The sequence below is a fragment of the Hypanus sabinus genome, chromosome 30, assembly GCF_030144855.1.
Source record: "Hypanus sabinus isolate sHypSab1 chromosome 30, sHypSab1.hap1, whole genome shotgun sequence".
Classification (NCBI taxonomy): Eukaryota; Metazoa; Chordata; class Chondrichthyes; order Myliobatiformes; family Dasyatidae; genus Hypanus; species Hypanus sabinus.
Window position 1 is genome coordinate 41508010 of NC_082735.1, and position 25087 is coordinate 41533096.

General features: G+C 44.2%; 1 protein-coding gene across 1 annotated transcript in view; it reads right to left on the minus strand.

The window, feature by feature from the left end:
- LOC132383609 (serine incorporator 1-like) overlaps positions 1–25087 on the minus strand; it is an 86913-nt gene that overhangs the window by 20448 nt on the left and 41378 nt on the right. The window contains exons 4-6 of the mRNA XM_059954811.1: positions 17509–17588; positions 10095–10232; positions 9336–9505 (exon numbers count right to left, since the gene is read on the minus strand). Of these exons, the coding sequence (XP_059810794.1) occupies positions 9336–9505; positions 10095–10232; positions 17509–17588 (388 nt within the window). The remainder of the gene's footprint in view (positions 1–9335; positions 9506–10094; positions 10233–17508; positions 17589–25087) is intronic.

Below are 25087 nucleotides of genomic sequence, written 5' to 3' on the forward strand. Positions count from 1 at the left end.
GTCCCATGATCCTTTCCCTTCTCCAGCTCAGTATCACTTTCACCTATCACCTTTCCAGCTTTTAGCTTCATCCCACCCCCTCAGGTCTTCTCCTAACATTTCGCATTCCCCCTCCCCCCACTACTTTCAAATCTCTTACTATCTTTCCTTTCAGTTAGTCCTGACGAAGGTTCTCGGCCCGAAACGTCGACAGTGCTTCTCCTTATAGATGCTGCCTGGCCTGCTGTGTTCCACCAGCATTTTGTGTGTGTTGTTGGCTATGAAAGAGTGACATGGGGTTAGAGAATGTTGAATCTTTGTGGGTGGTGTTGGGAGATTGAAAGGGTAAAAAAGCCATTATGAGAATGATCTCAGGAATGGGAAACTTTGTCACATGGTACGCGCAGAATCATCTGCAGCTTAATGTGAAAAAGACTAAGGAGCTGGTGGTGGACCTGAGGAGGGCTAAGGCACCAGTGACCCCTGTTTCCATCCAAGGGGTCAGTGTGGACATGGTGGAGGATTACAAATACCTGGGGATACGAATTGACAATAAACTGGACTGGTCAAAGAACACTGAGGCTGTCTACAAGAAGGGTCAGAGCCGTCTCTACTTCCTGAGGAGACTGAGGTCCTTTAACATCTGCTGGACGATGCTGAGGATGTTCTACGAGTCTGTGGTGGCCAGTGCTATCATGGTTGCTGTTGTGTGCTGGGGCAGCAGGCTGAGGGTAGCAGACACCAACAGAATCAACAAACTCATTCATAAGGCCAGTGATGTTGTGGGGGTGGCACTGGACTCTCTGATGGTGGTGTCTGAAAAGAGGATGCTGAGTTGCATGCCATCTTGGACAATGACTCCCATCCACTCCATAATGTACTAGTTAGGCACAGGAGTACATTCAGCCAGAGACTCATTCCACCGAGATGCAACACTGAGCGTCATAGGAAGTCATTCCTGCCTGTGGCCATCAAACTTTACAACTCCTCCCTCAGACTGTCAGACACCCTGAGCCAATAGGCTGGTCCTAATCTTATTTCCACTTGGAATAATTTACTTATTATTATTTAATTATTTATGGTTTCCTGGTTGGTGCGACTGTAATGAAACCCAATTTCCCTCAGGATCAATAAAGTATGTCTGTCTGTCTGTTACCACGAGAATGATTCAAGAATGAAAGGATTACCATATTAGGAATGTCTGGCAGCTCTTGGGCTGTATTCCCTGGAGTTCAGGAAATGAGGGGGGGATTCTCATAGAAACATTCCAAATGTTAAAAGGACTGAACAGATTAGATCTGGCAAGGTTATTTCTGATGGTAGGGGAGTCTAGGACAAGAGGGCATGACTTCAGGATTGAAGGATGTAAATTTAGAACAGAAATGCAAAGAAACTACTTTAGTTAGAGGGTGGTAAATCTGTGGAATTTGCTGCCTCGAGTGGCTGTGGAGGCCAAGTCATTGGGTGCATTTAAGGCAAGAGATAGATAGGTTCTTGATTAGCCAGGGCATGAAAGGGTATGGGGAGAAGGAAAGGGGGTGGGGATGACTGGAAGAATTGGATCAGCCCTTGATTGAATGACAGTGCTGACTCAATGGACCGAATGGCCTACTTCTGCTCTTACATCTAATGGTCTAATGATGGGAATCATACATGGGCCTCCAAATAGTAGCCAAGATGTGGGGTTGAGATTGCGAAAGGAGCTGGAAAATTCATGTAAAAGGGGTAATGACACGATTGTAATGGAGAACTTCAATATGCGAAGGGGTTTCGGAAAATCAGATTGTTGTAGGATCGCAAGTGAGGGAATTTGTTGAATGCCTACCAGATGACTTTTTAGATCAGTTTGTGCTTGAGCCTACTTGGGGAGGAACTTAGGAGAAACACTGCACCCAACAGTGACTCCTTTGCTTGTATCCTCGGAAACAGCTCTATTTCTATCTTCAATATCTCTATTTTTCCCTTTCAGGGTTCTTTTGAAGACCCTGACTTGGGAGTTTCATGCTGACTTTGGGTCTTTGAGGGAATGGGGCCTGCTCTCAGGGTCTCACAACTGGGCACTGTTCGATATGCCAAAGACACAGCCTAGAAGACTAGGGCGCCTTCAGGGTGCTAGGATTTCATGGCTCTGGAGGTAGGTGGACTCGAGGTCAGTGCCGGCGCAGGATACTGGTGTGTCCTGGGAGACAGAAAGTCGAAAACAGTTCTGTGTCCTTTGGGCACAGAGCTCAGAAAAAGCAATGCAACAGACTTTTAACATTGTAAATCAGCGAGCTGTTCATTACGTCTCCCCTCTCGCTCTGAAAAGGGGACACCTTTTTTTCCCTTATTAGGGAGAGACAGAACCTGTGGTATGTTGAATACTGGGTGAACAAGGAGTCTTTGGGGTACTGCAAGTTTGTGTCTTTTTCATGCTTTGTTGCACACTTGAGTGCTCAGTGGAGGGCAATGATGCTTCATTGCCGGTGTGGGGGTCATTGCTTTGCTGCTGCATATGCATGGGGGGAATGGGGGGGAACTTTGAGGTCCTAACATTTAACTGTCATTCATTCTTTGGAGCAATCCTCTGTTTTCATGGACGTTTGCAAAAAAATAAGAATTACAGGATGTATATCGTTTTGAAATGTTTGAAAGGCCATCTCAGACTGGGTATTGTGTAGTAACCTAGATTTTATCAGGAAGCTTAACGTAAAAGAACCCTTAGGAGGCAATGGTCATAATATGATTGAATTCATACTGCAGTTTGAGACAGAAAAGCATAACTCACATGCATCAGTATCGCAATGGAATAAAGGGAATTACAGAGGTATGAGAGAGGGGCTTGCCTAGATGGATTGGAGGAGAATATTGGACGGGGATGACAGCAGCATATGAAGATTCTGAGATATGTTCACAAGGTGCAAGACAGATACGTCCCACAGAGATGGTACTCAAATGGCAATGGTAGGCAATCATGCTGACAAGGAAGTTCAGGACTGCATAAAAGCCAAGGAAAGGGCCACATATGGTAGCAAAAGTGAGTGGGAACTGGGATAATTGGGAAGCTTTTAAAATCCAATAAAAGGCAACTAAAAAAGCTATAAGGAGAGAAAAGATAAAATATGAGGGCAGACTAGCCAATAATGTAAAGCAGAATACCAAAAGTTATATAAAGAGTAACAGGGAGGTTGAGAGTTGATATTAGACCACTTGAAAATGATGCTGGTGAGGTAGTAATGGGGGGACAAAGAAATGGCAGGTAAAACTTAATGGGTAATTTGCATCTGTCCTCACTGTGGAAGACATTAGCGATGTGCAAGAGGTCCAAGAGTGTCAGGGAGCAGGACTGAGTGCCATTGCTATTTCAAAGGAAAAAAGTGCAAGGCAAACTCAAAGGTCTTAAGGTGGATAGGTCACCTGGGCCAGATGGACTACATCCCAGAGTTGCTGAAGAGATAACAGATACATTGATCATGATCTTTCAAGAATCATTTGATTCTGGTATGATCCTGGAGGACTGGAAGATTGCGAATATCAATCCACTCTTTAAGAGGGGAGGAAGGCAAAAGAAAGGAAATTATGGGACAGTTAGCCTAACCTCAGTGGTTGGGAGAGTCCTGGAGTCTGTTATTAAGGATAAGGTTTCAAGGTACTTGGAGACAAATGATAAAATAAGTCAAAGTCAGCATGGTTTCTGTAAAGGGAAATCTTGCTTTGACAGATCAGGTCACACTTTATGAGTAAGTAATCCAGAAAATCAGGTAATTACAAAAAGTTCACAAACTTTTTCTTACAATTACATATGGAAATATTAAATAGGTGAAAACTGAGAGGAGATTTGATAGAGGTATAGAAAATTAAGAGAGGTATAGACAAGCAGCCTTTTTCCAATGAGATTAGATGGGATTACAACTAGAGGTCATGCATTAAGGGTAAAAGGTGAAAAATTTAAGGGAAACATGAGGGGAAAGTTCTTCAAGCCTAGGATCGTTAGATTGTGGAACAAGCTGCCAGCGCAAATGGTGCATGCAAATTTGATTTCAATGTTTAAGAGGTTTGGATTGGTACATAGATGACAGAGACACAAACAGCTACGGTCCAAGTGCAGGTTGATGGGAGTAGACAGTTTAAATGGTTCAGCATGGACTAGATGGGCAGAGGGGCCTGCTTCTGTGCTGTACTTTTTTTTAATACTCAATGACTGTATAATTTTATAACACCTCCGTAAGGTCACTGTTCAGCCTTCTACAGTATGTGCAAGGGAAAAAACACTATCCAGTCTCTTATTATTATTCAAGCCCTCCATGTTCTGGTAACATCCTTGCAAATCTTTTCTGCACCCTTTCCAGCTTAATGGCATCCTTTTTATAGCTCAGCAGCCATAACTACACATGACGCTCCAAGTGTGGTCTCACTGACATTTGGTACAGTTGAAATATGACATCCCAACTCTCGTACTCATATACCCTAACCAATCAAGGTAAGTAAGCCAAACACTTCCTTTACCACAATGTCTGTGTCACCCATGTTACTACAGTCCTCAATCTTTCTTGTACAGAACTCTCCAGAATCAGCCCATCTGCTGTGCAAGACCTACCTTGATTTAATTTACCAAATTGCCAAACTTAACACTTGTCCAAGTTAAAGACCACCTTTACTTCTTAACTCCTACCACTTGCAATAAAGGCCAGAATGCTGTTTGCATAAACATAATCAATGCAAAATACCTTTCCCTGTTTTCATGACATTGAAAAACTGGTTGTATCTTTTACTGGAAAATTGTGAATGCTACTCTGCTCTTTAAGAAAGGAGGAAGGCAGCAGAAAGGAAATTATAGTCCAATTAGCCTGACCTCAGTGGTCAATTGTTAAGGATGAGGTGATGGAGTACTTGTTGACACAGATCAAGATAGTACAAAGTCAGCATAGTTCCCTTAAGGGAAAATACTGCCTGACGAACCTGTTGTAATTCTTTGAGGAGATTACAAGTAGGATAGATAAAGGGGATTCAGTGAATGTTGTATATTTTGACTTTCAGAAGGCCTTTGACAAGGTGCCACATGAGGCTGCTTACTAAGTTAAGAGCCCATGGTATTACAGGAAAACTACTAACATGGTTAGAGCATTGGCTGATTGAAAGGAGGCAGCGAGAGAGAATAAAAGGATCCTTTTCTGGTTGGCTGCCAGTGACTAGTGGTGCTCTGCAGGGGTTGGTGTTGGGACCACTTCTATTTATGCTGTATATCAATGATTTAGATGATGGAATAGATTGCTTTATTGCCAAGTTTGCAGATAATATTAAGATTGGTGGAGGGGCAGGTAGTGTTGAGGAAACGGGTAACGGGACTTGGACAGATTAGGAGAATTGGCAAGAAAGTAGCAAATGAAATACAATGTTGGAAAATACATGGTTATGCATTTTGGTAGTAGAAATAAAAGTGTAGACTATTTTCTAAACAGGGAGAAAATCCAGGAATCTGAGATGTAAAGGGACTTGTGAGTTCTCGTGCAGATCATCCTGAAGGTTAACTTGCAGATTGAGTCAGTGTAGAGGAAGGCAAATGCCATGTTAGCATTCATTTCAAGAGGTCTAGAATCCAAGAGCAAGGATGTGATGCTGAGGTTTTATAAGGCACTGGAGAGGCCTCACCTTGAGTATTGTGAACAGTTTTGGGCTCCTCATCTTAGAAGAGATGTGCTGACATTAGAGAGGGTTCAGAGGAAGTTCACAAGGATGACTCCAGGAATGAAAGAGTTATCACAGAAGGAACGTTTGATGGCTCTGGGTCTCTACTCACTGGAATCTGGAAGGATTGGGGGGGGGGATCTCATTGAAACCTTTCGAATATTGAGTAGATGCGGAAAGGATGTTTCTCATTGTGGGAGAGTCTAGGACAAGGGGGCACAGCCTCAGGATAGAGGGGTGCCCTTCAAGACAAAGATGCGGAGAAATTTCTTTAGCCAAAGGGTGGTGAATTTATGGAATTTGTTGCCACATGCAGCTGTAGAGGCCAGGTCGTTGGTTGGACAAGGCAGAGATTGAAAGGTTCTTGATTGGACATGGCATCAAAGGTTACAGGAAGAAGGCAGGGAAATGGTGTTGAGGAGATTTTAAAAAAAGGATCAACCATGATTGAATGGTGAAGCAGACTTACTGGCCCAGATGACCTAATTCTGCTCCTATGTCTTATGGTCTAACTATTTTCATCTAATAAAAGGTGTAGTGACAATGATATGATAGATGGCCAAACATTCTGCTTAAATGTTTAACATATCATTCTACAACACAGAGAAATTAAAAATCTTAGAAATAAAGAACTGAAATACAACTATATAATACAACTGCTCCGTACACTCTACCTACTTTTCCAAATCGATTATAGGCGGTATTTGAAGACAAAGAACTTATCCCTGGGGCACTGCACTAGTTCCATACATCCAGCCTGAAAAAGACTACCTTATTCTGACTCCGTTTTCCACGAGATAACCATGTTTTAGTTCATGTTAACAATCTCCCCAATAGTGAACTCTCACCTTCTCCAACAGCCATTTATGTGGTACCTGAGAGTATGTTTGGATTTCTAAAAGGTATTTAGCATCTACAGTTTCTCCTCTATTTGCTCTGCTTGTATTATCGAAACAGAGCTCCACTAAATCTGACAAATCAGATTTTCCTTTCATAAAACTACATTGATTTCATTTGACTCACTAAATTTGTCTAAATGATTAGTTATTTCTTCCTTGAACCTACAATATCTTGCCAACAACACTGCAAGGGCAGGCCATCAAGTCCCAAAGACCTTTCGAAGCATTACTTTTTCCAAAATCCAGCATGAAGGCTGATACACAGTATTATATTAACTTATCTGCCATTTCCAACCTAATAAAATTTCAACTTGTCCATTTTAATTTCCACACAAACATGTTCCACTGCTCTCTATCATTATTTACCCACCTATTGATGCCTTCCTTGATTAACAATGCTCTAATATGTTATTCTCCCTCCTTTTCCTTTTTGCCTACTCTTTTAGAAAATGGAATAACTAAGAATACTGAATTCACAGTTCTGGACACCCTACAACCCAGGTTACTAATATTTTCGGTCTCTTCCTGTCATACTTTAAATCTCATTCCCAATTTAATATCCTGTGCACCTCACTTTTGATTTATTAAACCTCCTGTCACTAGAATCCTCTCCCCCACTAATTTGTTTCAAGCTGTCTATAATCTTATTTAAGCTCCTTGTCAGAACACAGCTTGTTCCTCCCTTATACTGGTGCCAGTGCCCCACGAACTGGAACACATTTTGTCCCACAACAGCCTTTAAGTCCTATCTTTACTTCTCTAATCTGACGCATCCTCTGTCAATGGGAACATAATAGATGAACACATGGTCAAAGCAGTTTCAACAGTAACTATCGAAAGGGAATTGAAAAGAAACAGGTAGAGGAAATTCAGAGAATAGGATTAACTAAACAGTTCTACCAAAGGTCTGAAGCAATCACGATGGCACAATAGACTCTTTTAAGTACATTATCATTCCCAGCATCAACTTTTTAAAAAATCTAATTAGCTGTTCCATGCTTCAATTAAAAAAGGATATTCATTGTTTATGAGATTAGCTTTTTATCAAGCAAACAAAAATGCCTATGAACATTTGCCTGTACAGCACAGATAGACCTATCACTGAGCCAGAGAATTACAAAATGCATCTCTAAATGTATCCAATAGTGCAGTTTGGAATTACCAGTTTAACCTGGAATAGATTTTAGTTTCCCACGATTTTATAATGGAGATTTCCCAGGGTTACCACATTTTTCATTAAAAGCTCACAGCCACTTGCTAAGGTTGGCTGAGAAATTTAGAAGAAATTCTGAATATTCAGTCATCAGCCGAATGACACCGCTGCCAGCACTTGAACAGCAGTAAGTATTTGAGCTTCTTAGTACTCAAATGCTGGTGGAAGAACACTTATTCACTATTCACTGTACAAAATTTAGAACATTTAGGTGCCACTGTTAGCATGATGCTATTACAGCTTGGGGGATCAGAGTTTGGAGTTTAATTCCAATGTCGTCTGTAAAGATTCTCTATGTTCTCCCTGTAGAATGCATGGATTTTCTCTGGGTACTCCGATTTCCTCCCACAGTCCAAAGACATATCGGTTAATAGGTTAATTGGTCATTGTAAGTTGTCCTGTGATTACGCTGAAGTTAAATCAGGGGTTGCTGGGTGGCACAGCTCAATGGGCCAGAAGGGCCTGTTTCATGTTGTACCTCAAATAAATAAAAAATATCGTTAGTACTCAATTGGCTACAAAGTGTGCTAAGAATCTCCAAGCTTATCAATAGTGCTATACAAATTTACTTCTTCATACTTCAGATTGACACTCCATTGAATTAAGAGGGTTGGACTGATTGCACTTGAAACTTCAATCCAAGTTCTTCCTCACACTAAATACTGGAGGAACTTAGCAGGTCAGGCATCTATAGACAGGAGTAAACAGTAAACATTTGGACCAAGATGCTTCAGCAGGACATGATGAAAGGCTTCAGCCTGAAACATCGATCTGTTTATTCCCATCCATTGATGTTGCTTGATCTGCTGAGATCCTAACATTTTGTGGGTGTTTCGCTGGATTTCCAGCATCTGCAGAATCTCTTGTTTATCCAAGTTTTTCTTCCAGCTTATGATTTTAATTTTGAATGTGATAGCTTATTTTCCTCATGATAAACCTCAATCTGTAGTGAATCACATGCTCAGGGAGTTGTTTCCACTGGCTACTACTAACTCTTGGTTAAGAAAAATAAAACTTTCTAATGTGTAAAAATTGCTTATACTTGGTGGAGGGATAGCACATTTCAGGACAAAGGATATGCGTGTTCAGAGGCAAGCTTTGCTCCTCAGAATTAAATTCAATACTCACTTCAAGACCAGTGATAGGATACAGTATATGGCACAATATTATAACTATTAACTGCAGGTAGCTAAACAAACTAAAGATTTTAAAGATGGACAAAAATGTCGAGCAGCATTCGGGAGTACAATTTCTCTTCAAGTAACCACAGAATGTAGAAATTACTTGAAGTACTTAAGGGACGCAAAGACTACTTAGACTACGCTAACCTCAACCAACTAAAAAAAACTGAACTTAGACCTGGTGGAAGACATGCAATTGATTCTACTGAATCTACAAAATAAGCTTGAACAGCAATTTATGCTTTGATATAATACACTGACATGGTGACCTTAATTTGGCAAAACATCCCAAGATCTTTCAGAGAAGGAAGCTTAAGAAAAGCTGTCATGAAACAGATGATGAATTATTTGTACAAGTAATCCACACAATGACTACAAATTCATGTTTTGTTTTCTTACCTGAACCTTTGGTAAGATGGACACAACAGAGACAATGATGCAGAAGATGAGATTCAGACTTATGAAGGCTTTATTTATTGCACAGTCATCAGGCTTAGTATAAAAAACATAGAAAACCACTACTGCAGCCAGTGAGACAAGATAGTTGAAGGCCGTACATATAAGTAAAGCTGTAACAGAAGAGCAGAGAAGATGTATAAATGAACGTAGTAACTTCAAAAGTATATGTAATCTAATGAACAGAAAATGTAAATGATCTGGAAGTGACCTCTCTCTACCAATCATACCTCACCACTAATCTAATAGAGCTAATTGACCTAGTCTCTCCTAACTCTCAAACCATCCAGCTCCAGTAATATCAGTGTAGATGGTTTCTGCACCCTCTCTGGCTCAAACTCTATAGTATGACAATCAGAGATGCACACAATGTTCGAAGTGCAGTCTCACCAACACTCTGTACACCTATAGCATGATGTGCCACCTCTTGTACTCAATGCTCCAACAAGGATAAGCCTGACATATGTATTCACTGTCATGTCTAACTGGGTCCACATTATAAATTACCAACACAATGAGCTAAACTTCAGCTGCTCCATTTCTTCTGGGCAATTGGCTTTAGTATAATGAGGATTAAAAGAAAAATAACAGAAATTATATTTGTGTTCAAATGGCTAACCTTTTATTAAATGCTGCTCTGCCTTCATACACACAGATAAAGAAAACAAGAGGGAATAAAATTAACTATTTATTTTAACATACCAGCAAACCAGCATCTGCTGTTGCCATCTTCCATGTTCTGAACCCACGACTGACTCCAGGAGTGAGCAAAATCGACGAGAAGAATCAGCTGGATGAGAATAAAGCAGAAAGCTCCGACCACACCAAAGTAGAACCATACTGAAGAAAACAAAAATAAAGAAATAACTGGTGAAGAAAGACAATACTGTCTCACCAATGACTAAAAACAATATGCAGCACTTCACAAAAATATATAGTTAGGATGGGGAAGGCTTCGGGAGTAAACCTTGAGGAAAAATCTGGAACTGGAGTTCCTAAATCAACACTTATAGTCACCTCTGGATGTTTCTCAGCCTGCACCGAGTTAGCTGATTTGTGAAGTTACATTCAGGATCTTTAAAAAAAATCAATTCATATTCCTTTTCCTGATTTGATAATTGATTTTGAAAACTGAGTGCCCATGGATTTAGAAAGGGGCGGAAGACAGAAGTGGGATTGTCATGGAGATGTACAGCACGGAAAAGTTCCTTCAATCCAGCAGGTCAATACTGACCTTTACACTAATCCCATTTGGAATCATTGAGAAGTACAGCACAGAAACAGACCCTCTTGCCCACCTAGTCAATGCCAAAACCATTTAAACTGCCTACTCCCATAGACCTACACCAGGACTGTAGCCCTACCAAACTTCTCTTAAATGTTCAAATTGAGCTCACATACACCAGTTGTGCGGGCAGCTCATTCTACACTCTCACAAACCTCCAAATGAAGAAACTCCCCCTCATGTTCCCCTTAAACTTCTCCCCTTTCACCCTTAACCCATGACCTCTGGTTGTAGTCCCTCCCAAACGTAGTGGAAAAAGCTTGCTTGCATTTACCCTAACTATACCCCACATAATTTTGTATACCTCTATCAAACCTCCTCCCAATCTTCTACTTTCTAAAGAATACAATCCTAACCTATTCAATCTTCCTTTATATTTCAAGTCCCCCAGACCCAGCAATACCCTCGTAAATTTTCTCTGCATTCTTTTAAACTTGCTTACATCTTTCCTGTAGGTCGGTGACCGAAACTACACACAGTACTCCAAATTAGGCCTCACCAACGTCTTGTACAACTTCAACATAACATCCGATCTTCTGTGCTCAATACATTGATTTAAGAAGGCTAATGTGCCAAAAGCTTTCTTTACAACCCTATCTACCTGTGATGCCACTTTCATCTAATTATGGATCTGTATTCCCAGATGCCTTTGTTCTACCACACTCCTCAGTGCCTTACCATTCACTGTAAGACCTACCCTGGTTGGTCCTACCTAAGTGAAAAACCTCGCACTTGTCTACATTAAATTCCATCTGCAAACACAAGGAAATCTGCAGATGCTGGAAATTCAAACAACAACACACACAAAATGCTGGTGGAACACAGCACCATTTTGTGTGTGTTGTTGTTTAAATTCCATCTGCCATTTTTCAGCCCATTTTTTTCCAGCTGATGCAGATCCCTCTGCAAGCCACGATAGCCTTCTTCACTGTTCACTACACCCCCAGCTTTAGTGTCATCTGCAAACTTGCTGACCCAGTTAACCACATTATCATCCAGTTCATTGATATAGATGCAAACAACTAAGAATCCAGCACTGATCTCTGTGCACACCACTAGTCACAGACCTCCAATCACAGAGGCAAGCCTCAGCTACCCCTCTCTGGCTTCTCCCACAAAGCTAATGTCTAACCAGTTTACTATCTCATCCTGAATATTGAGCAGCTGAACCTTCTTTATCAGCCTCCCATGTAGGACCTTGTCAAATGCCTTACTAAAGTCCAAGAGGACAACATCTATTGCCTTGCCTTTATCCACTTTCCTGATAACTTCCTCAAAAAACTCTTAGAGCCATATCCACCTGTTCCTCACCTATTCAAGACCTTTCCCTTGTAATCTCCTTTAAACCTTATTTCTCTCACTTTAAATTTATGCTCACTTGGTTTTGATTTTCTTACAATGGGATAAGATTCTATCTACCTTGTATAATTCTCTTACAGCTTTATGCACATTTATGAGATCACTCTCTTTTGTTGCTGCTCGGAAAATATGTCCAATTTATGTAATCTTTCCCCATAACTAAAGTTCTTCAATTCTGGAGATATCCTGCGTGAATCTCCTCTGCACTTGCTCCAGTGCAATTATACTCTTCCTATGGTGCCAAGACCAGAATTGCACACATTGTTCCAAGTGTGGCCTAACCAAGGTTTAGTACAACTACAACATGACATCCCAACTTAAAATTCTATGTGCCACCTTTTGAAAGCAAGCATGCAATATCCTTTCTTTAGCCCCCATCAACCTGTGCTGCCACTTTCAAGGAACAATTGACTTGAACCCCAAGGTCCCTCTGTTCATCAATTGGTCCCCTACCATATAGATATGTGTGACATAACCCTATTTGATTTCCCAAAAGTACATCACCTCTCACTTGTTAAATCATTCTTTTGGAAGAGGACAGCGAGGCTTGAGAGGAAGTGCGGCGGCGGCCATTTTCAAATTGTCCAATTGCTTCTTAGATCGGAGTTCTGAGAGGCGGGACTGCGCAGGCGCGTGAAGGAGGCCCGGGAAGGAGGGAAGATATATAAAGGAGATACTAAGTGAGGTAGTTCTCTTTTGGAAGAGGACAGCGAGGCTTGAGAGGAAGTGCGGCAGCGGCCATTTTCAAATTGTCCAATTGCTTCTCAGATCGGAGTTCTGAGAGGCGGGACTGCGCAGGCGCGTGAAGGAGGCCCGGGAAGGAGGGAAGATATATAAAGAACGCCGCCTTAAGAAGCGGGCAGCTTCGTTTGCGGGCAGCGGAGTGCGCCGGGAGCAGAGTGTAGGGCTTGGGCTCAGAGGGCTTAGGCGGAAGAGGGCACAGTAGGCTTATCTTTTAGTTCTTGTATTTTCAGTTATTTGGGAGGTATGAGTGTGAGGGCAGCTTGTTGTTCTCGGTGTCGGATGTGGGAGATCCTGGAGTCTCCGAGCCTCCCGGACGTCCATATCTGCGCCAGGTGCGCCGAACTGCAGATCCTGAGGGACCGAGTTAGGGAACTGGAGCTGCAGCTCGATGACCTTCGCCTGGTCAGGGAGACTGAGGAGGTGATAGAGAGGAGTTACAGGCAGGTGGTCACTCCGGGACCACAGGAGGCAGATAGGTGGGTTACAGTCAGGAAGGGGAAGAGGCAGGTACTAGAGAGTACCCCAGTGGCTGTATCCCTTGACAATAAGTACTCATGTTTGAGTACTGTTGGGGGGGACAGCCTACCTGGTGGGAGTGACAGTGGCCGAGCCTCCGGCACAGAGGACGGCCCTGTAGCTCAGAAGGGTAGGGTTAGAAGAAAGAGGTCCATAGTAATAGGGGACTCAATAGTCAGGGGCTCAGACAGGCGTTTCTGTGGAGGTGACCGGGAGTCCCGGATGGTAATTTGCCTCCCTGGTGCCAGGGTTCGGGACGTTTCTGATCGCGTCCAAGATATCCTGAAGTGGGAGGGTGAAGAGCCAGAGGTCGTGGTACATGTAGGTACCAATGACATAGGAAGGAAAGGGGAAGAGGTCCTGAAACGAGAGTATAGGGAGTTAGGAAAGCAGTTAAGAAGAAGGACCGCAAAGGTAGTAATCTCGGGATTACTGCCTGTGCCACGCGACAGTGAGAGTAGGAATAGAATTAGGTGGAGGATGAATGTGTGGCTGTGGGATTGGAGCAGGGGGCAGGGATTCAAGTTTCTGGATCATTGGGACCTCTTCTGGGGCAGGAGTGACCTGTTCAAGAAGGACGGGTTACACTTGAATCGTGGGGGGACCAATATCCTAGCGGGGAGGTTTGCTAGGGCTACAGGGCGGACTTTAAACTAGTAAGATGGGGGGGGCGGGAGACTATTTGAGGAGACTATGGGAGAGGAGGTTAGTTCACCAGTGGAGCAAGTAATTAGACAGTTTGTGAGGGAGGAAAGGCAGGTGATGGAGAAGGGATGCGCTCAGCCCGAAGATGTAGGGGAGAAGAAAGAAAAGGATAATAAATTTGAATGCATTGTTAGGGATGGAAAGAGAGGAGGAGATGGAGAGTATCTTAAATGTATCTATTTTAATGCTAGGAGCATTGTAAGAAAGGTGAATGAGCTTAAAGCGTGGATTGATACCTGGAATTATGATGTTGTAGCTATTAGTGAAACATGGTTGCAGGAAGGGTGTGTTTGGCAACTAAATATTCCTGGATTTAGTTGCTTCAGGTGTGATAGAGTAGGAGGGGCCAGAGGAGGAGGTGTTGCATTGCTTGTCCGAGAAAATCTTATGGCGGTGCTTTGGAAGGATAGATTAGAGAGCTCCTCTAGGTAGGCCATTTGGGTGGAATTGAAGAATGGGAAAGGTGCAGTAACACTGATAGGAGTGTATTATAGGCCACCTAATGGGGCGCGTGAGTTGGAAGAGCAAATGTGTAAGGAGATAGCAGATATTTGTAGTAAACACAAGGTGGTGATTGTGGGAGATTTTAATTTTCCACACGTAGACTGGGAAGCTCATTCTGTAAAAGGGCTGGATGGTTCAGAGTTTGTGAAATGTGTGCAGGATAGTTTTTTGCAACAATACATAGAAGTACCGACTAGAGATGGGGCAGTGTTGGAACTCCTGTTAGGGAATGCGATAGGTCAGCTGACAGATGTATGTGTTGGGGAGCACTTCGGATCCAGTGATCACAATAGCATTAGCTTCAATATAATTATGGAGAAGGACAGGACTGGACCTAGAGTTGAGATTTTTGATTGGAGAAAGGCTAACTTTGAGGGGATGCGAAGGGATTTAGAGAGAGTGGATTGGGTCAAGTTGTTTTATGGGAAGGATGTAATAGAGAAATGGGGGTCATTTAAGGGTGAAATTATGAGGGTACAGAATCTTTATGTTCCTGTTAGGGTGAAAGGAAAGGTTAAAGGTTTGAGAGCACCATGGTTTTCAAGGGATATTAGAAATTTGGTTCAGAAAAAGAGGGATGTCTACAATAGATATAGGCAGCATGGAGTAAAGGAATTGCGCGAGGAATATAAAGAATGTAAAAGGAATCTTAAGAAAAAGATTAGAAAAGCTAAAAGAAGATACGAGGTTGGTTTGGCAAATAAGGTGAAAGTAAATCCAAAAGGTTTCTACAGTTATATTAAAAGCAAGAGGATAGTGAGGGATAAAATTGGCCCCTTAGAGAATCAGAGTGGTCAGCTATGTGTGGAACCGAAGGAGATGGGAGACATTTTGAATGATTTCTTCTCTTCGGTATTCACTAAGGAGAAGGATATTGAATTGTCTAAGGTGTGGGAAACAAGTAAGGAAGTTATGGAACCTATGACAATTAAAGAGGTGGAGGTACTGGCGCTTTTAAGAAATTTAAAAGTGGATAAATCTCCGGGTCCTGACAGGATATTCCCCAGGACCTTGAGGGAAGTTTGTGTAGAAATAGCAGGAGCTCTGACGGAGATCTTTAATATGTCATTAGAAATGGGGATTGTGCCGGAGGATTGGCGTATTGCACATGTGGTTCCATTGTTTAAAAAGGGTTCTAGAAGGAAGCCTAGCAATTATAGACCTGTCAGTTTGACATCAGTGGTGGGTAAATTAATGGAAAGTATTCTTAGAGATAGTATTTATAATTATCTGGATAGACGGGATCTGATTAGAAGTAGCCAGCATGGATTTGTGCGTGGAAGGTCATGTTTGACAAACCTTATTGAATTTTTTGAAGAAGTTACGAGGAATGTTGACGAGGGTAAGGCAGTGGATGTAGTCTATATAGACTTCAGCAAAGCCTTTGACAAAGTTCCACATGGAAGGTTGGTTAAGAAGGTTCAGTCGTTAGGTATTAATGCTGGAGTAATAAAATGGATTCAACAGTGGCTAGATGGGAGATGCCAGAGAGTAGTGGTGGATAATTGTTTATCGGGATGGAGGCCGGTGACTAGCGGGGTGCCTCAGGGATCTGTTTTGGGCCCAATGTTGTTTGTAATATACATAAATGATCTGGATGATGGGGTGGTAAATTGGATTAGTAAGTATGCCGATGATACTAAGGTAGGAGGTGTTGTGGATAATGAGGTGGATTTTCAAAGCTTGCAGGGAGATTTATGCCGGTTAGAAGAATGGGCTGAACGTTGGCAGATGGAGTTTAATGCTGAGAAGTGTGAGGTTCTACATTTTGGCAGGAATAATCCAAATAGAACATACAGAGTAAATGGTAGGGCATTGAGGAATGCAGAGGAACAGAGAGATCTAGGAATAATTGTGCATAGTTCCCTGAAAGTGGAGTCTCATGTAGATAGGGTGGTGAAGAGGGCTTTTGGAACGCTGGCCTTTATAAATCAAAGCATTGAGTACAGAAGTTGGGATGTAATGCTAAAGTTGTACAAGGCATTGGTAAGGCCAAATTTGGAATATTGTGTGCAGTTCTGGTCACCGAATTATAGGAAAGATATCAATAAATTAGAGAGAGTGCAGAGACGATTTACTAGGATGTTACCTGGGTTTCAGCAATTAAGTTACAGAGAAAGGTTGAACAAGTTAGGTCTCTATTCATTGGAGCGTAGAAGGTTGAGGGGGGATTTGATCGAGGTATTTAAAATTTTGAGAGGGATAGATAGAGTTGACGTGAACAGGCTGTTTCCATTGAGAGTAGGGGAGATTCAAACTAGAGGACATGATTTGAGAGTTAGGGGGCAGAAGTTTAAGGGAAACACAAGGGGGTATTTCTTTACTCAAAGAGTGATAGCTGTGTGGAATGAGCTTCCTGTAGAAGTAGTAGAGGCCAGTTCAGTTGTGTCATTTAAGGTAAAATTGGATAGGTATATGGACAGGAAAGGAGTGGAGGGTTATGGGCTGAGTGCGGGTAGGTGGGACTAGGTGAGATTAAGGGTTCGGCACGGACTAGGAGGGTCAAGATGGCCTGTTTCCGTGCTGTGATTGTTATATGGTTATATATCTGCCAATGTTCCATCCAACTATCTATCCCATCTAGTGTCTTGTTGTAGCTTAAACAATCTTCCCTGCTATCCATAACACCACCAACTTTCATGTCATCTGCAAACTTACTAATCATTCAGTTGTTCGAGCCTGTTCCACATAGATTGCAGAGGGAGAGAAAAAAAATAGGCTATTAGAGTTATAGTTTTAAACTTACTTCACCCCAATACTTGCATTAGGGGTGAAAATATAAACAATCATTCTGGCCATCATCTTATTTTCACAAACCTGAAGAAATTAAATATCTGATTCACTGATTGCTGGTCTACATACTAAAGGACTGAACCTCACGAAGAGAACAAATGATGATTGCTTGCTTTTTACTAATTTTAATATAGCCATATGATATATTAATGCATTACAAATAACTTTTATATGAATTTCTGTATAAAGATGATTTTTTTTTAACAATACCTGTTGTAAATGTCCCTTCGGGAATGAAGAAAGCACCAACAGTGATTCCCACCAAGGCCAGGAATTTGAAGAACCAGAACCTAGAAGAGCCATTAGAATCATTATGCTCTCAAATGAAATATGCTCATTACCACCAATATGATAATTCACCAAATAAAGCTTGTTTAAAATAGAAAGAATACACATAACAACAATGGAGCAGTCCCTCAAGCTTGCCTCGTCATTCAGTATGATCATAGTTCATCTATGCTGACCTTACCTCCTCTTCTGTGCCAGCTCCACCATATTGGAAAACTTGAGGAATTAAGGATCATCTATTGCCACCTTAAATATATCTTTGGATACCACCTCATTCTAGAGCAGAGAATTCCAGAGATGCACTACTCTCTGGAAAAACATTTCTACACTCTGCTGTTATAAATTACTGGTCTCTTATCTTGTAACTATAACACTATTTATAACTAATAAATTTACCTGATAAATTATTAATTTGGGTACTATAATCATAAAGATGTATGGCACTGAAACTAGCCCTCTCGGTCCATCTTATCTACACCAACCATAATGCCTATCTATATTAAATCCATTTGCCCACATCTCTTTACTCTTATGTACTTGTACAAATACCATTTATAGGCCAGTGAGTCTTACTTCAGTGATTGGTAAGTTGATGGAGAAGATCCTGAGAGGATTTGGCGAGGCATAATATGATTAGGAATAGTCAGCATGGCTTTGTCAAAGGCAGGTCGTGCCTTACGAGCCTGATTGAATATTTTGAGGATGTGACTAAACAAATTGATGAAGGAAGAGCCGTAGATGTTGTGTATATGGATTTTAGCAAGGCATTTGATAAGGTACCCCATGCAAGGCTTATTCAGAAAGTAAAGAGGAATGGGATCCAAGGGGACATTGCTTTGTGGATCCAGAACTGGCTTGCCCACAGAAGGCAAAGAATGTTTGTAGATGGGTCACATTCTGCATGGAGGCCAGTGACCAGTGGTGTGTGTGCCTCAAGGATCTGTTCTAGGACCCCTATTCTTTGTTATTTTTTTTAAATATCCTGGATGAGGAAGTGGAGGGATAGGTTAGTAAATTTGCTGATGACACAAAGGTTGGGGGTGTTGTGTATAGTGTGGAAGGCTGTCAGCGGTTACCAGGGGATATTGATAGTGTGGCGACCCACTTTCTGCTCAGGCGAACCGGCTCACAGAAAGCCCGCGCGTTTGGTAATGCACCCCTGACATCATTTCCGCCCAGAGAGGACAGGAGTTAGGGATGAAAAGCCAGCGCCATGAAGTTTGAATAAAATAGTCTTGAAACGACTTACCGACTGCGTGTCGTTGTTTCTAGCTCCGTATGTAGTACATCGCTACATTGGTGACCCCGACAGTCCAAACAGGATTTGGACCAAAGATGACCGGCTCTTCATCTGTTCACGCAGTTTCGCTAAAACTGCCGACTTTCTGGACGCTGCAACCACACGTGTGGTTTAGCCAAGCAGAAGCCAGTTCCAGATTCGGCAGATCTCTTCTGATTCCACGCGTTACTATTACAGTGGTGCGCCCTTGACCAGGAGACAGCCGCCCAGGTTGCGGATCTCATACAGTCGCCCCCAGAAGAAGGCAAATATGAAGCATTCAAAGCGCTGCTCATAGGGACCTTTGGCCTCTCAAGGCGTGAGCGAGGTGCCCGCCTGCTGCACCTGGACGGTTTGGGAGACAGGCTGCCGTCAGCATTAATGAACGAGATGCTGGCCCTGGCTGACGGACACAAGCCCTGCCTCATGTTTGAGCAGGCGTTCCTAGAGCAGCTGCCCAAGGACGTACATCTGCTGCTGGACATCAGCGTCCCCTGGAGGGTGGCGGGCCGGGCAGACGTGCTGTGGAAAGCCAAGAGGCAGAGCGTGGCGTCCGTCCATCAGATTACCAGGCCATGCGCCCAACAGCAGGCCCGGCGGCGGGCACACAAAACACAGAGGCAGGAGTGAGGAGGACAGTGAACAGTGGTGTTTCTATCACCAGTGGTGGGGCACAGAGGCCTGCCGTTGTCGCCTGCCCTGCAAGGGCCAGCTGCTGCTAATGGCTATGGCAGCTGGCCACCAGTACAGCCTCTTTTACGTCTGGGACAAACAGTCAGGACGCCATTTCTTGGTCGACACAGGAGTGAAAATCAGCGTCTTACCACCGACAGGGTACAACACCCACAACAGGAAGCCAGGACCCACCCTGAGGGCCGCAAACAGCAGCACGATATGGACCTACGGCATCCGCACAGTGCAGCCGCAGTTCGGCGCCAGCGGTTCACGTGGGAATTCACACTGGCCACTCCTGAGGGTGGACTTCTTGCGAGCTCACAGCCTGCTGGTCGACTTGCAAGGGAAAAGACTAGTACATGCCAAGACTTTCCAGACGTTCTCCCTGGGTGAAGCCAAGTTGCCGGCCCCACACCTGGATTCCATCACACTGTCGGGACAACGAATTCACCAGAATCCTGGCGGACTTTCCATCGATTCTGGCACTGCAGTTCATGGCAGCCATGCCCAGACACGGAGTACAGCACAGCAACCCGACCCAGGGAACACCCCTCCACGCCCACGCACGAAGGCTCCCCCTGAAAAAGCTCCACCTGGCGAAGGAGGAGTTCAAGAGGATGGAGGAATTGGGGATTGTATAGAGGTCCGTCAGCCCATGGGCTTCCCCCCTGCACATGGTGCCCAAAGCAGCCGGGGGCTGCAGACCATGCGGCGACTACCGCAGACTGAACGAGGCTACAACTCCAGACCGCTACCCCATGCCGCACATACAGGACTTTTCAGCAAACCTGCACGGGGCAAGAATCTTTTCCAAAGTAGGCCTCATCCGGGGATACCATCAAAGTCCAGTACACCCTGAAGACATCCCCAAAACTGCACTTAACACCCTGTTCGGCCTGTTCGAGTTCCTCCGAATGCCGTTTGGCCTGAAGAATGCCTCACAGACGTTCCAGCAGCTGATGGATGCGGTGGGACGCGACCTGGGCTTTGCGTTCATTTATTTGGACGACATCCTCATAGCCAGCAGTAGTCATCAGGAGTATCTGTCCCACCTCTGCCAGCTCTACTCCCGCCAGAGTGATTTCGGCCTCACGATCAACCCAGCCAAATACCGGTTCAGTCTCAACACCGTCGACTTCCAGGATTACCAAAGACGGGGCAACACCTCTGCCCGCCAAGGTAGACGCGATCCGCCATTTTGCCCGGCCCAACACAGTCAAACACAGTCCCCTCAGCAGCCTGTACCATGTGCCCTTTGTACACCCTGATGTCGGGTAAAGGCAAGGACATTACTTGGGACGAAGAGGCTACGGCCGCTTTCGTTAAAGCCAAGAAAGCCTTGGCAGATGCTGCGATGCTGGTGCACCCCAGAACGGACGTTCCTACTGCCCTCACAGTGGACACATCCAACACAGCAGTCGGTGGGGTGCTGCAGCAACTCATCGAGGGGCGCTGGCAACCTCTGGCGTTCTTCAGCAAGCACCTACGACCACCCAAACTCAAATACAGTGCCTTCGACCAGGAGCTGTTGGCACTGTATCTGGCAATCTGGCATTTCAGGTACTTCTTAGAAGGCAGGCCATTCACCACGTTCACGGACCACAAACCGTTGACCTTCGCGTTCACGAAGGTGTCAGATCCCCGGTCGGCTCGCCAGCAGCGACATCTGTCCTACATCTCCGAGTACACGACGGACATCCGGCATGCCTCGGGAAAGGACAACATCGTGGTGGACGCACTTTCCAGAGCAGCTATCCAGGCCCTGTCCTTGGGGGTGGATTATGCAGCACTGGCGGAGGCGCAGCAGGCAGACGACGAGATGCCCAGCTACAGGACCACAGTCTCGGGTTTGCAGCTGCAAGACATTCTCGTAGGCCCAGGTGAGAGGACCCTCCTGTGTGATGTGGCTACCTCGCCCCATCGTCCCGGCAGCCTGGAGGCGGCGAGTTTCCAACTCTATACACGGTTTGGCGCACCCATCTATCAGGACGACCGTCCGGCTGGTCTCCAGCAAGTTCGCGTGGCACGGACTTCGCAAACAGGTCAGCAAATGGGCCAGTGCACGCAGTGCCAAACAGCCAAGGTGCAGCGGCACACTAAAGCCCTGCCACAGAAGTTCAAACCCACCCGCCGGAGGTTCAACCACATTCATCGTGGTTGATATCGTGGGCCCCCTACCAGTGTCACGAGGAGGGCAGTACCTCCTAACTATGGTAGACCGGTTCACGACATGGCCAGAGGCGGTCCCACTCACCAACACATCTGCCGATTCCTGTGCCCAAGTGCTGATTGCAACCTGGGTAGCACGCTTCAGGGTACCGGCCCACATTACCTCTGACAGAGGCGCCCATTCACCTCCAGCCTGTGGTAGGCTGTGGCCAGCCTGTTGGGAATGCAGTTACACCACACAACTGCCTACCACCCACAGTCGAACGGACTAGTGGAACGCTTCCACCGTCACTTGAAGTCAGCTCTCATGGCCCGCCTGAGAGAACCTAACTGGGTGGATGAGCTTCCCTGGGTCCTGCTTGGAATTCACACAGCACCCAAAGAGGATCTGCGCGCCTCGTTGGCCGAGTTAGTGCACAGTGCACCCCTGGTCGTCCCAGGAGGGTTCATACCAGACCCAAGGGGGCAAGAGGAAGAACCCGCAGCAGTCTTGGACAGACTACACAAAAGGCTCGGCAACCTGGCCCCCGTACTGACTTCACAGCACGGACAGACCCCGACTCATGTACCCAAAGACCTGCAGAACTGTAAGTTTGTGTTTGTACAAAGGGGCGCACACCGGGCACCACTACAGTGGTCGTACGAGGGGCCGTTCAAGGTGATCAACAACGGGTCCACGTACATTCCAAACATTGGGGGGAAAGAGGAGGTTTTCACGGTGGACCGACTCAAACCAACCCATGTGGACTTGGCGCAGCCGGTCGAGGTTCAGGCACCACAGCACAGAGGCAGACCTCCCAAACAGAGGCTGATCCAGTCTGTGGACATTGGGGGGTGTATCGCCGGTTCTGGGGCGGGGGGGGGGGGTTATGTCTGCGCAGGCGAACTGACTCACAAATAGCCCACGCACAGGGAGAGACTTTGGTAATGCACCTCTGATGTCATTTCCACCCGGAGAGGGCGCGAGCTAGGGATTAAAAGCCAGCACCGCGGTTTGAATAAACTAGTCTCAAAACGACTAGTCGTCGTTTCTAGCTCTGTATGTAGTACATCGCTACAATAGGATGTAAAACTGGGTTGAAAAGTGGCAGATGGAGTTCAACCCAGGTAAGTGTGAGGTGGTTCATTTTGGTAGGTCCAATATGACGGCAGAATATAGTATTAATGGTGAGACTCTTGGCAGTGTGGAGGATCAGAGAGATCTTGGGGTCCGAGTCCATAGGACACTCAAAGTGCTACGCAGATTGACTCTGTGGTTAAGAAGGCATACAGTGCATTGGCCTTATCAGTTGTGGGATTGAGCTTATGAGCTGAGAAGTAACGTTGCAGCTATATAGGACCCTGGTCAGACCCCACTTGGAGTTCTGTGCTCACTTCTGGTCGCCTCACTACAGGAAGACGTGGAAACCATAGAAAGGGTGCAGAGGAAATTTACAAGGATGTTGCCTGGACTGGGGAGCATGCCTTATGAGAATAGGTTGAGTGAACTTGGCCTTTTCTCCTTGGAGTGACGGAGGATGAGAGGTGACCTGATAAAGGTGTACAAAATATTGAGAGGCACTGATTGTGTGGATGATCAGAGGCCTTTTCCCAAGGCTGAAATGGCTAGCACGAGAGGGCACAGTTTTATGGTGTTTGGAATTAGGTACAGAAGAGATGTCAGGTTTAAGTTTTTTTTTAAAAACGCAGAGAGTGGTGCATTCATGGAATGGGCTGCCAGTGGCAGTGGTGGAGACAGAAACGATAGGGTCTTTTAAGAGACTCCTGGATAGCTACATGGAGCTTAGAAAAATAGAGGGCTTTGGGTAAAACCTAGGTAGTTCTAAAGTAGGGACATGCCCGGCACAGCTTTGTTGGCCGAAGGGCCTGTATTATGCTGTAGGTTTTCTATGTTTCTATGATCCATGACTCACTGTATCTTAAAACAACTGCCTTTTTATCAAAGATTCCACCATTTTTTATGTTGCCAACCAAATTATCACTCATACTTTTGTATCTAGGTCATTTATAAGCATTACAAACAACAAAAGCCCCAGTGCCAATTCCCATGGTACATCACTTGATACAGATTACCAGTCAGAGAATATCCATCACAACTATAATTTGCCTCCTTATCACCTAGCCAATTTTGAATCTAGTTTGCCAAAATGCCTTAAATCCCTTGTGCTCTGTTTAGAAATTCCAGAATACTTTACCATGCAGGACCTTGTGAAAATCCTTACTGAGGTCCATGTAAAATATATCTATCACTCAATTTCCATAATTTCCTTATTAAACTCAGATTTCAGAGACAAATGATGAATATCCCAAGAGATAAGGATTAGAGAAAAGAAAAAAAGCCACAAAATCCAAAAGTTTTCAATCATCATTCTAGAAAGAAATATCACAATATAAAGGCAGACCTTTCTTGTTTTTTTCCTAATTTTTTTAATGAAAAGATATTCATCTCTAAACTTTTCATGTAGGGTGGTAGAGCTAGTTGAGTCGCTGCCTCACAGGTCCAGCAACTCAGGTTCAATTCCAATTTCCTTTGAGGAATTTGCATGTTCTCCCTGTGACTCCGTGTGTTTCCTCCAAGATCTTCCCACATCCCAAAAACATACAGGTTAGTGGATTAATGACAAAATTTCTCCTTGGGTGTGGGTGAACATTGTACTCTGGGAAGAACAATACAGAGATAGTGCATAATTGGTGTAAATGGGTACTTGAAGATTGGTGTGAATATGCTTGGGCAAAGGGCTTGTTCTGAAGGTGTAATAACTGTTTAGGACTTTACTTATGCTGTCACCTTTGAGTAATTCAGCACTTTGATTTTTAACTCAAGCATTCTGCAACTGCAATATTGTCCTTTTGTATAGCAGACTTAGTTTTGTTGGGTTATTTCCATAGATTGATATAATCAGATGCCCATATAGATAAAGCATATTTAGGAGGACTATGCTTCATGGGTTTATTAGATCCACAGCTTCATTACAGCAGCTATTTTCTTCATCTCAAACAATATTTCTCTCAAACAAATTCCAAATCAAATTACTTTGCTCATCTCATACCACAGTTTGAGGATGTTGAGAATTGGATACCATTTTGCCTAAGTTATAGCACAGACAATGCCATTGGCTGGAAAACAAATTTGGACACACAGAAGTGGTGAAATAACCTAAAATTTCATCTTACTTGCATCTTTGATCCCTAACCAAAAGCCCTGGATAAACCGTGAGAACCACAATCTACCGAGGGCCAGATCACAGCCATTTAAGTCTGATGACCAAGATAGTCACAAGAGGTCCAGGTACAATCTCTGCAAAGCCATCTCATGGATGAAGTAGCAATTCCGGACTAAACTTGAATCAACCAGTGATGCTTGATAGTTGTGGCAGG